This window comes from Ochotona princeps, chromosome 3 (genome assembly GCF_030435755.1).
Source record: "Ochotona princeps isolate mOchPri1 chromosome 3, mOchPri1.hap1, whole genome shotgun sequence".
Lineage (NCBI taxonomy): Eukaryota > Metazoa > Chordata > Mammalia > Lagomorpha > Ochotonidae > Ochotona > Ochotona princeps.
In genome coordinates, this window is record NC_080834.1 from 113,720,828 (window position 1) to 113,733,649 (window position 12,822).

At 45.5% G+C, this 12,822-nt stretch overlaps 1 protein-coding gene across 3 annotated transcripts in view; it reads right to left on the bottom strand.

Moving 5' to 3' along the window:
- FNDC3B (fibronectin type III domain containing 3B) overlaps positions 1-12,822 on the bottom strand; it is a 342,344-nt gene that overhangs the window by 57,320 nt on the left and 272,202 nt on the right. For all 3 annotated transcript variants that reach the window (XM_058661102.1, XM_058661100.1, XM_058661101.1), the window contains 3 exons: positions 4,100-4,224; positions 2,934-3,108; positions 1,100-1,186 (listed from right to left, as the gene is read on the bottom strand). In XM_058661102.1, coding sequence (XP_058517085.1) covers positions 1,100-1,186; positions 2,934-3,108; positions 4,100-4,224 — 387 coding nt within the window. The remainder of the gene's footprint in view (positions 1-1,099; positions 1,187-2,933; positions 3,109-4,099; positions 4,225-12,822) is intronic.

Genomic DNA, 12,822 nt, shown 5'->3' on the forward strand with positions numbered 1-12,822 from the left:
ACATAACCACAACCCCCCCCCCTCCACACACACACACACTTTCTCTCTCTCTCAACTCCAGTACTGATTTCACAATATTTATTTTATGGATCACAGATTGGCTACTGACCACTAAAAATTAAAGTGTAAAATGGGTTAACACATTCGAAGATTTGTTTTACTCTTTCAAGAAAAACATACAATAAAACTGATATATTACCAACTGGTTCAGATTGTTTTGTGAAAACAAAACATGGAAGGTGGGAGGAAAGTGGATAAAATAACCTCTCCTATTTATGAGTAGGATAACGCCACCTTGTGGAGAAATGACAGCAACATAGCAAAGTCCTCGAGGCCAGCACCCCTAACAAGGGCTTAATAACTCACTATCTTTTCCCTCAAATAGCCACACATTCCACTTGATGCCTTGCCAACTATTTCCTGAATAATTATCATCTGCCGAAAACACAGCATGTGGTTACCAAATCTGAAACGGAAGGGCAGATTCAGAAGACAACCTTCTCCCTCCAAAGCGCACGTGGGGTCTGAGGAAACATGGTATCCTGCTTAATCTCAGTCAGATGCCCTGCAAGCAGGCATACTGTCTCCTGAGGACCACCAGGTAGCCTTCACCACTTTAGGTACAACAGCAGGTCCTACTGTAACACTGTACTTTGTAACATGCTGATCACTAATGACCAAGGACAGCTTAGCTGAGGTGAGGTGGGGGAGACAACAATAAAAAAACATGCAGAGAAAAAGATGCGGAAGAGCAAAGGAAAATAGAGACCAAAGCAAAAGCTGATGGCAATGAAGAGTCAAAACAAACAAATCCCGAAGTGAAGAGAAAGGCATGACGTGTACGCTAAGCGACAGGTGCGCTCAGCCTCTGGTCTGTATCTGCCCAGACAAGTACACTTGGCCATGCTGAAGGTTTTGCCTTCCAAAGTAGATTTTAGAAGTGAAGGACAGTGTACACTTTGTAGATGTTACCTCAAAATTGTACGGTGTTGTGCACCTTAAACACTTTTTAACCTACAGAGTTATTTGAAACAGTGAGTGGTGAAACGTGAAACTATTTCGTTGTTAAGCAGTTCAGGTTCCAAAGTGACTGACTCACCCTGAATTTATACTGTGTGCTTCTTTTGAGATTTTTCACAGTACAGGTTAAATCCTCTCCAGTGTATTTTGAGTGGAAAAGGTTATCCTGAAAAGGCAAAGCCAGAAAGCAACATCATTATTATCAACCCTGGGCATCCCATATCCTGGCAGGGAGGGTTTTTGTATTGCCTCTTGCCTACCATCCCCATGGGAACAGAGATCGGGCAGCCACTGCAACGTGGCATCACAGTACACGGTGCTGTGTGCACAGCGCTCCAGCCAGATGTAAGAATTTAACTCCAAAAACTGTCATGTCTCCTGAGTCAGGTCAATCTTATTGGGATGAAGTAATTGGCACTTCTTTATTTCATTATTATTATTATTTAAGATTTTTTAAAAAATTATTTTTGGAAAGGAAGATTTACAGATAGAAGGAGAGGCGGAGAGAAAAATCTTCCATTCAGTAGCTCCCTCCCCAAGTGGCTGCAACAGGTGGAGCTGAGCCGATCCAAAGCAAGGAGCCAGGAGCCAGGAGCTTCTTCCAGGTCTCCCAAGTGGGTACCAAGGCTTTGAGTCTTCCTCTACTGCTTTCCAGGGCCAGAAGCAGGAAGCTAGATGGGAAGTGGGGCAGCTGGAATATGAACCAGTGCCCATATGGGATCCCGGCACACGCATGGCAAATATTTTAGCCACTGAGCCATTGTGCCGGGCTCTAGGCACTTCTTTAAAAAAACATGGCTCAGCTTCCTGCCCACACGGTATGTTGTTCTGGCCAAAGCAGAAAGGACAGCTGAGATGGCGAAGGGCATGATTCTTTCAGAGGGCAAATATTCCACCCACAGTTGGACACCCAGAACCCGTTCAGTGGTACTTTCTTTTACTTATCCATTCATTCACTCATCATCCATTCATTCTGTCATAGTGTTCTAATGGAGCACTTTGGGTATATGAAGCTTTCCTCCCAGCTGCCTGGATTCAGCCCCACCCAAGATTACACAAAGCTTTGTCCCACAAGAAGCCCACCCACCTTGGAAAATCAAGTTAAAAAACAAATAGGGCCCGGTGCAATAGCCTAGTGCCTAAATCCTTGCCTTGCATCCATTGAGATTCCATATGGGCACTGGTTCATATCCCAACTGCCCTGCTTCCCTTCCAGCACCCTGCTTTTGGCCTGGGAAGTCATTCAAGGACAGCCTAAAGCCTTGGGACCCTGGAGCCGCATGGAGACCCAGAAGAAGCCCCTGGTTCCTGACTTTGGATCAGCTCAGCTCTCGCTATTGTGGCCACTTGAGGAGTGAGCCAGTGGATGGAAGATCTTTCTATCTCTCCTTCTCTCTGTAAATCTGACTTTCCAATAAAACAAATCTTTACAAACAAACAAACAAACAAAAAACAACCCAACTAAATGTAAATATAAAGGTTGACACGTGGTATTAGGTGCTATCTAGCAAACATTAGGTCCGTACATGTGGCAGAGCCAATGAGGTCTGGCTTGAGCTCTACACGACTCTTCGAATTCCTATTTATCACAGTTAACAATCTAGTCCTGTAGGCCCGCATGCCATGGTTCAAGGGTTCACCTGTCTTAAGTGCTGCCTGCTAGACAGCATAAACTGTAGGACATTTCCATCACTACACAAAGCTCTCTTGGGTCAAGGACGACTCCGTGGGCCTTGGCTGCAAGAGTGGTGATGCCATTTACTGAGATGGGGAAGAGCGGGCTGCTGTTGGCAGTGGGAAAAGTAGCATTGAGGGAGGAATGAGATCACTAACCTAATTTCATGGTGTCTTAGTGTGGTAACAACACAGACTTAGATAGACTACATTGAGGGTATAAAACTTGCAAAACTTACATCTTCATCCTCCTGAATTTCCAGGGTGTAGGTAATCACTTCTTCAGGCGAACAGCCTTCTGGCTTGTTCCACTGCAAGGTGACCCATGTGACACCAGCTCGAACGAGTCTTGGTGCAGAAGGCATCTGAGGGATGTTTCCTAATGTGTAGCATACCACTTCCTGGCTGTAACCACTGTGGAGAGAATACTAGGGTAAGGTACGTGGTGAAGAGGATGGCCATTCTGCAGGAGGATGGGAAGTCTCCATGCCACCCCACGGGCTTGCTTTGGGAAGGCTGGTCCTCGGGGGCTCAGCAGGCCAAGGAAAGCAAGATCCTCTGTGTGTTACTCCCCACCACAACATCCCTTTTGCCCTGTTTTCCCACTGAGCAAACTACAAACCACACCAAGTTATAGGACTTCTCTTTGCTACAAAAGGACTGAACAGAAAGCACAGCACAGTAGAATGTTGATCAAACTATGATTCATGTCCAACATGGAGTCTTCCAACTGTTGCGAGCATAAGTAATCATGGCTGCTGTTCAAACTCTGTGGATGTTCCTAACTCCTTTAAACATTCTTGAACCACAGGTGCCTCTCCAACCTGTTGCCCCTGAACTACCTGATTAAGCTATTCCCTTAGTCAAGAGGCACCTAGCAAGTGCAAAGGAAGTGCTATTTTTTTCTCAAAATCCCTTTACTGAAGTGATGTCTGCCTGTTCACCTGTTCTCCAGCAGCCTGGAGGCCTGCAGTGGTGCCCAAGACAGACCAAGTTTTCTCCAATCTTCCAAGTCTGTGCCCTGGGCTTAGTAATAACTGGCTGTCCCTGTGCCCCATCTTGGAATCAGAAAATAGTCTCATGTCAAATGAAGGGCTTGGTGAAGTCATGACAGAAAAGGACACAGCATCTGAAACAGGAAAGTCCCAAGACTTTCAAAGAGTCCTTACACAAGTTGCACTGCTGCCTTCATGATGGGCAGAGGGCAACATGAAGGGATCTGCATCATAACCAGGAAATTGTAAAGGTACCTCTGGACACTTCTAGCAGAGGAGCCCGGAGGAGGAGTCCCTTTGAGAAAAATTCCATTTCTCTCAGTGTGATGGCAGACCGCTCCCTTGCATCTTCCAGCGACTTGGGCCAAAGTTCCAAACTGGAAGGGCAAGGACAGGAGGAAGCAGTGTACCTGGTGCCGATGTCGTTCCGGGCAGCCAGCCGGAATGTGTACCCCATAGCTGGACAAAGCTTTGTTAACTTGCAGTGCTTCTGGCTTCCAAAGAAGCACTGTCTGAAACCGCTGTTCCTTTTCCCCTACAATAAAGCAATGACAACACTTTTTAGGCAAATAAAAATTCCCTAGTTTGGACAAAGAAAGCTTGATAGGCAAGCTGACTGTGAATTGTCCACATTACACCTCAAGCACCTGCAGTGATGTCTCACGCTTAACGCAACTGTACCCCAGAGGACTCTGCAACCGACACAAGCAGCTCCCTTCATCCACGGCATCTCTAAGGTGATTTCCAGTGATAAAGTTAGGAAGGTTCCTGTCAAGCACAAGGTTAAGGCCTACTGAGGCTCATTTACTTATTTATTTATCTGAAAGGTGGCATGATGGAGAGAGAGACCTTGCATTTGCTCATGCATTCCCCAAATGCCCACAATAGCTAGGGTTGTGTCAGGCCTACATCAGGATCCTGGAACTCCATCCAGGTCTTGCCAATACTTGGTGGTGCCACAAGGGCTTGGATCATGTTTTACTGCCTTCCCAGGTACATTGGTAGGAAGCTGGGCTGGAAGCAGAGTATCCAGGACTGAAACCAGCACTCAAACATGCGATGCTGGGATCCTAAGTGGCAGTTTAACCCACTGTGCTACAACGCTAACCCCAGGATCATACTGGATCATACTTCTAAGACCCTTTTCCTTACTCAGTTGGTTATAATTGCCTGGTCTGGGTAGATGTGAGTCTGACTACAGCTGTAAGGGGGATATGTATCTTCTGAAAAAGCAAAAGCCTTCCCAGGAACTCCTAGCAGCCATGCAGCCAAGTGTGACACACAAAGCCCTCTCCAGCCCCATCTCATCTCTCCCACCACCAAGGAACTTTAACTCCTCACATTCTAGTGCTGGCACAATGTTCAGTAATCCCTAAAGAGTGGCCCCATGCCTTTACACCATTTTATCCACACCTGCTGCCCTCCTGATTGAGCTTTCTGAGCCCCCTCAATGCTGGCAGAGGTGAACTGAACGTCAGAGAAGCACATGGGGTTTGCAGCAATACACTGATGACTGGGACGATTACTCCGCATTTCCTAGGAGGCTAGCCATGAATTTTTAATGCCTCCCCAGCCTTGTATGATGCTTAGGCTTCCTTCAAGTAGAAACAAAACACTCCTGTGGGGTCTCTTTATAGACCCAGGAATAAGAAATCCTTTCATGTCAGCGGTTTGCTGAATGGCATTTCTTGTCATAGTGCAGATTACCTTATTATCCCATCCAGCTCAGCAAAAGAGAACTACCTGATAACGCTGAATAGATGCTAGCATTGTCACAGCCAGGCCCAGGACACTTCCTGTGTGGAGGCTGAAGCAAGCACAGGTTTCCCCCATGCAAATCTAAACTTGTCATCCCTTGAAGCAGGCTCCCATAGACTCACCATGAAAACACATTCCTGACATTGAATGAACAAGATCAACACACCAGTTTGACTCTAACTGGGGTGGACAAGTTAAAAACAGGCACATCACATTCATCCACACAGTGGTTCCTCCACCTCCAGCCCATCTCAGTCCCAGGGAGTGCAAGTCCCATTGGTCTTTCAAATTCAAAGTTGTTTTCATCAAGGGTTCAAAGTGCATTCAAGTACAACCAGGAGGTAGGAATGGAAGTAAAATACAACAGTTTGCAGTTGCTAAGTTGAGCCAAATCACTGTGTGGCTGGCATTTAGTGCCCTTCTGCTTACTTTAACCTTGAGTGTTAAGGCTGATGCAGAAGATTTATTCATAGAAAAACTGTTTACGCATACATTAGCATAATTACAGCCCGTGTCTGATTACAGTGCAGGCAAGTGTGGGATGTTTTGTCTCCCTCTCAGGCTGCAGCACCATCTACCTTCTTTCCTCCTCTATTTCTGCACTCAGAGTAAACAGTGCAAGAAAAGGCACATCCTGCTGCCACGGAAGCTATCATCCCTTCCAAACCCAATTCTGGCTCTCCTTCAATGCCTCGTTTTTCCTATTTCTTTGTTTGGTCTGCTTTGCCCATTTCTGGTGCTTAGAACTACAGCCAGTAAATAAAAGCCAATCTGTTCCTTACTAGGTTAATTTGCTTTAATACGGTGCAAACCAGACTGTCTGTGGCTTAGATCTGAAAAAGAATGGGAGGCGTCAACACAGAGAAGTGGCCTTTTCTTTCAGAAGGGCACAACATCCAAGCCTGGGGGAGGAGGGAGGCGTGGGGGGGAACCTCTACCGCCATCTCCTGCAGCATTGCTAACTTGTAGAATGTTCCACTGCATCCTCAGGAAAGACTTCTAAATCGACTCCGGCCTGTTGAGACGAGACATACCAGATTTCTACACTTTCCAAGACATAGCTCTGCGTGCATGCAATTGAGGAACAGGCAGGAAGGTATGTGCTGTTGGAACCTAGGAACCTGTTTCAGAGGTAATGCCTGTGGAGTATCGGCAAGGGGGTGGGGAAAGAGCGTCGTGATTTCAAAAAAATCAGGGCTTACTGATTCATTTTTCAAAGTCACAGAAAAAGGTAAAGACAAGGGGAAACAGGTTGGCAAAAATAGTTCCAATGCAAGAGAAACTTTTGGATATAGGAAAATAGTCATGCATAACATGGAGTTTAATATAAAAGGGATTTCCAAAAGAAAAAAAATTATTATTCACTGAAGTCCTCGCAGAGTAAAAGTGACCCCAGCTGAGAGGTGAGCAAGTGTAGGTGGCACAGACCACTGTCCCCAGTGACGCAGTATCAGGGGTACACCTTGGGCCATCCTGTCCACTGGGCTGGGTGCACAGCTGGCTCCAGGGCGAAGCATTAGAGCAGGAACATGTTCAAAGGGAAGAAAGATTTGTAGAATCAGTTGGTAGGCTGAGAGGGATTCCAACTTGTAAACATTCATAAATAAAATATTAACCAGTTCTTGAAGAAAGAGTAAGAAGTGATGCTTTGGAAGATTAACAGATTCCTGTGAGCTGACAGGAGTGATAACATGGATGTTTATCACTGTGGATCAGAAATTAGGTATGTCCAAGCAATTACTGTCAGTGAGGTTTTACAGTGGGTAAACTATAACTTTCCTATTTTATAGGTATTGTGGCTCCAAATGTTTTTGAAGAATGATAATCTGTGGGATGCTTTCAATTCTAGTAAAATCTAATTTCAGCTATTCAGGATTACTGAGAAAGGCTAACTTTAGGGAACTTTCTTTTTTTAGTCATTTACGCATTTTTAGTCAGCCTTATGCAAAGTTTCCTCCTAAAACATGGTCTTTCCAGAAGTTGGGAATCATGACGCTGCTGAGGTGGCGGTCGGCAAACACGGGCAAAGGGGCAACACAGACCGCAGGCCAGATCCTGAGCAGCCATGGCCCTTGGAGGGGCACTAGCAACATGAACAGTGGAGGAAAAGACCGGAATGATCCCACACACCATCTGGTCCCTAGGGCAGGAGTGGGAAAGTGTGCCTCTGGATCCTGGAACATCAGCATACAGCGTCTGAGCAGTCAGATCAGGACCTCTCTGATGGCTGGACTTCCTGGTCTCTATGGGGAAGGAACAAAATAAAAACTGAACCCCAACTGGGAAAACTGGTGAGAGGAGGCCTCAAGACCACACCTTGGTCATTCTGGGGTAAACCTAGCCACTGCACTACTGACCTCATTGGAAATGAACCAATATAACCTGCAGTCACGTTCCGGCCTCATTTTTCCACTGCCAGTCTTGTGAGCTAAAAAAGGGCATTCAGGACTCACTGGCTTGCTTCCACTTCATTTCAGGCACGCCCCAGTGCTTGTTTCTGCAGTTCATACAGTTCATCCAAGGCCAACGATCTCTGATACACTGTGAAGAAATCTTGAGTATAAACTAAGAGATAAACTTGGAGGTGTTCTAACTGGCCTGGGTGGTTTCCTGTTCCCAGACTGAATCACTTCCCTTCTTGCTCCGTGGAACTCAGAGCTCCTGCTAAGCTACCATTATGCGCCGTGCAGACCTGGCCTGAGAGCTCCTACTCATCACTCTGGGGAGTGGCTGTCCACCAGAACCCACCGGGTTTGTCATCCATCACTGGTTAAATGGCTCTCCAGGAAAGCCTGGACCTCCTGCCGGCTGGCTCCTGCTCACAGTGCCTGTGGCCTAGCACTGCCTCTTTCTCAACAACAGACGAAAATAAACTGTCCTGGATTGGCTGCTCTGCCATCCCTGCAGAGTCACCATGACTGTGTTTACCAGAATCCACCTGGCCAAGGCTGGGCAGACCAGAACTCTGCCAAGTGGCTGCCTCTCTACATTTCCAGATTCAGGCAGCAAAAGCGGGGACAGCAGACCTGAGCACCTGAAAGAGTGTGCAGCCTTCAGCATCTCTGCACTCTGCCTGAGCCTCATCCTCACATGCCTTTTAGGAAGTCACTAATTGGGTGACAAGTGCTGATAACAAGGAGTTCAGATGTTGTTCTTGAAACGAGCTGTACAAAAAGGCCACATGGGTAGCCCCAAAGAGGTCCTGCCCAAAGCTGGCACTGCTGTCTAGGTCTTGTGAGTGAAGACATTCCAGAAGATTTTATCATCAGCCATTGGGGTTCTCCCAGCTATTACTGCAGACATTTCAGGGCACAGACCAGCTGTTCCCCAGCTCCCAATACAGAACCTTCAGGCCAAAATCCCTGAGCACAACTATAGCACTGCTTTCAGCTGCTGTATTTTTAGACAATTTGCTATGCCACAGTTCATTCATCCACTCTGCCATCCATATGATATGGAATCCATACAGTATGAAATTCAGCAAACTTCTTCTCTAGTAACAGGCAGGAGGTGAGGGGTGGAATGAGGATGCAAGTGTACAACACAACTGTTAAAAATTGGCTGACATGCATTGAAGACATTCCCCTTTCCTCCCAGCCAACCAGCGAAACAATGGACTTTCCCAAACATGTCCAAAGCCATGTTTTTTTGTGGCAGCTAAAAAGGGTAAACAGAGTTCTAGGTGAGAAAGATCAGTCACGCTTTCAACCAATGAATGTGCAGTTGATACACCTAACAGAGCTACAGACTGACAATTTTCAGTTCCCATATTGCCGAAAACCACAGGAGTCAAAAATGAAAGAACCTTCACATGTGACCAGTGTGCCCATCTCTCTGAGGGGTTGCTTACAAACGTGTAATGTAAGACGGCTGCTGGGGAGAGACCCACCTACAAATGAAGGTGCCTATCTGAAAGCTGGTAGCTATCTTTCTGTAAAAAGTATTTCCTCCAGTTCACGAAATGGAAAAACCCTAAAAGTTGAAAGTGTTTAAAAACAATACATGCGTTGCTTGTGGTATCTTGTGAAATTGTGTAACTGAAAATAAAAATTCACGTTTGCTTTTCTGCTACATTACCTCACTTTGCCCAGGCCCCGAGATGTTGCATCTTCTAAATGAGTTGGTTTCGCATGAAAGAACTTAATATCTTCATGGCTAATTCTATACATGTAACACCACACATACCAAAGTTAATTTGGGCTACAGTGTTTTTCTGCCCAAGTATTTCTGTGGGGATGTGGTTGCTCTAGCTGCCATTCCTAACTGCCTTGGCAGTAACAATGCTCCAGTGGGCATTTCCAACACTACCGGCATTAACAGATAATGTTGGCTGATATTTTCAATTGCAATCAAATTAACAGACTGGCAATGTTCTTTCTTGTTCCTTTTTATAACACTTTCTTTGCTGGCACAAGAATGGGAGTGGCCAATACAAGGCGCTGGGATCCGAGGTGAACCAGCTCTGCCACGTAACTTGGTATCCTCTGGGGTGTTTCCTTAGCCTGTAGTAAGTACCCTCTCTCTTTACTTCCTTCCTGGTCTTACAGGTTTCTGGGTGCCTTGCTGAATTGCTTTTACAACAGCCTTGTAAATAAGTTAGGTGGATTGGGTGATCAGTTCTCATGTGTTTGTGGCCCACGGTGCTGGATCCAGACATGAGCTGAGTCATTTTGGGCTGGGCACCCTCTGGAACAGCACAGTTCAATCTGGCAGAAACAGCAACAATAAATCAAATAAAAAAATAAGTGGTGTTGGCCAATTGAACTACTGCCATGCTCAAAGATTTAGTCTGCTAGTGCGCCTATATTTAGAAGTTGTTCCAACACTGGCTGACCCTGGGCAACATCAAAGATAAAGGCTGGCTTGAGAAATAAAAGAGCATGTATGTGTTCAACATAACCATATATAAGAAGGAGTTCAGAACAGGGAGGTGGGGACAGCACACATCTCGGTGGATTCAGAAGCTCCTTGTGCCAAACCCCTCTGTTGCCCCACTGATGCCTCTTTCACCCCACTGAGCCCTCTGGCACAGTGGAGGCTGCAAAGGTAAGAGGAGGTTGATGGTTTATGGCTGCACGGTACTGAATAAACACTGTACACGTTGTATCCCCCAACACACTAGCTTTTCTGTTAGTGGAAGCAGTTTGGATACAAGAAATAATCCAGTATTAGGACCAGGTCCTAGGACTTAAATAAACAATCATAATTTTCCTAAATACCTCTCAAACATTGGGATTCATATGGTGTCACGTGCATTGGTAAGAGCAATCTGTTAAGCCCATCCCAGGGAAGGGAGTCAGGGAGCAGAGGGTGAAAACTTAGAACATCTTTAGAGGTGAATGTGGACAAAGCCTGGCTTCATGCATCCACTAGCCAAGGCACCAGGCTTCCAGCTGGCAACCAGTGGGCATGACAAACACAAGGGAATAAGTCAGGTGCAAGTGACCAAGATGGGTATTTGTCAATCAACCTCAGACAGAACCTCCCCGAGGTTTGCTTACATGCATGACCTCAATAAAGGTAAAAAGCAGGGAGAGAATCTGTTTCCGTTGTGTGGTATCTGGTACTGACAGCCTTTTAACCCAGCCCTGGCACTTCATGGGCATGTCTGAGTTGTTAAATCCTCCCTTGGGCAGTCTCCTCCAAGGGCAGTAACATGGGGGAAGTGATTCCTCCAGCTCTGTGATGCAGCAATGAAAGCCCACGATGAAAATCACACTCATGAGAAAGATGGTTTCTGATAGACAAAGTACTAAGTGAACCCAGGACCATGCTACTCAATCCCCGCAGGGTAGTCACTGGAAACGACCAAAGATCCCATGGGCCTGGGCAAGCAGTCCCTTTCCACTGGCATTGGGTTGGGGTGTGAAAGCATGTCTTCCTGATTTTCTTCAGGGAACCAGCATGCTGTTCAAGGAGAGCACTTGGCACCTCACAGGGCTCCTTGTGGCCTGGCAGGACCAGTGAGTCTGCACTGACATTCAACCTCCCAGAAAGCCATACGCATCACCTTCATGGCAGCAAGCGTTCTCGCGGATTACCAACTCAACTGTTCACCACTCGAGTCTGATTAGTAAGTTACCGTCTTCCTCTCTGGGGTCAGCTCGGTCCAGAAATGAGTGTCACTGCTGCCTACTGAACTAGACATCCCCAAAGCCACAATCGGCCAGCTACCCACCCCATGAGGGTTCTACAGCAGGATACCTAAGCTGACCTGGCCTGGCTGCTAATGTTGCTCAGGACCTTGTGGGTTCTATGTACTGCAGATTTCACACTGAGGCTCACTGAGCCCTCAGTAACATTTCCTTCATTCTTAGTCGACCGTGTTGTGCAGCTGTGTTGGCTCATTAGTCACCAGGAAGGCCCGATGTGAACTTCCTTTTGGACCAGCTGAGTTACATGTGAGGACGATTCTTGGGAACGCCGCTGGATACATTCCCACAAAGCTTTTTCTAGCTCCTCTGCAAATTCCTTATATGTCCTGTCCGGAAGTTAAGCTAACAGCAAACTGACACCTGTGTATAGCACTGACATCATTTTTTGTTTAATACAAACCAACAACACTAACCTTAGGGCTCCTGTTCAAATTCCTGCGAGAAGAATGCTGTATTCTTTTCATGCAATCCTTCCACTTGATGACTTTTCTTAACCCTGAACTTAGTATTTGCCTGAGCACACTTAGACCAAAAATATGGAATAACTAGTGTAGTGAAAGCAAGGAACCATTAGGATAACTATGGTTCAAGTCACATTATTCAAACTTAAATATTAGTGGAATAACTACCTGTATTATTTCAAGTGGATGGGCTAACATTCAGGGGATAAGTGACTTGCTCGGGTCACTGTAACCATTTAGAGACACTGTGGAAACTAGTAATCGGAGTCTCTTAAGGGAAACCCTGTATCACCAGCTATCATCCTCAATATGACTCCATTAACGATCTGAGAAATCCTACACTGGCTCCAAGTGAATGCTACCACTCAGTACTCTGTATGGCACAAACTAAAACAACATCTAAGACAGCACTTACAAGCCGTTGACATAAATATTTCCTTTAGGCAACTCGTTATTTTTCCTTTTTAAAAATAGTATCTCAGTCTATTTACTTTTGCCTCCGTTTTCTTTAATGCCTTGATAAGAGCTTATATTTTTGTTGATGGAATTATTGAGTACATTTTGATTTATTCTTAGGTAACATATGTGAAGTCACTGAAATGTTACCATTTTTAAATTTTTTATGTTGAAATATTTTAAAATAACCTGACATCACATCCTACATAAAAAATAAGAGTTACATTTAATCATAACTATTGCTTAAAATAATCTGTAATCAAAACCAAAATAGTCAATAAATATAGATTCAAGTTTGACTAA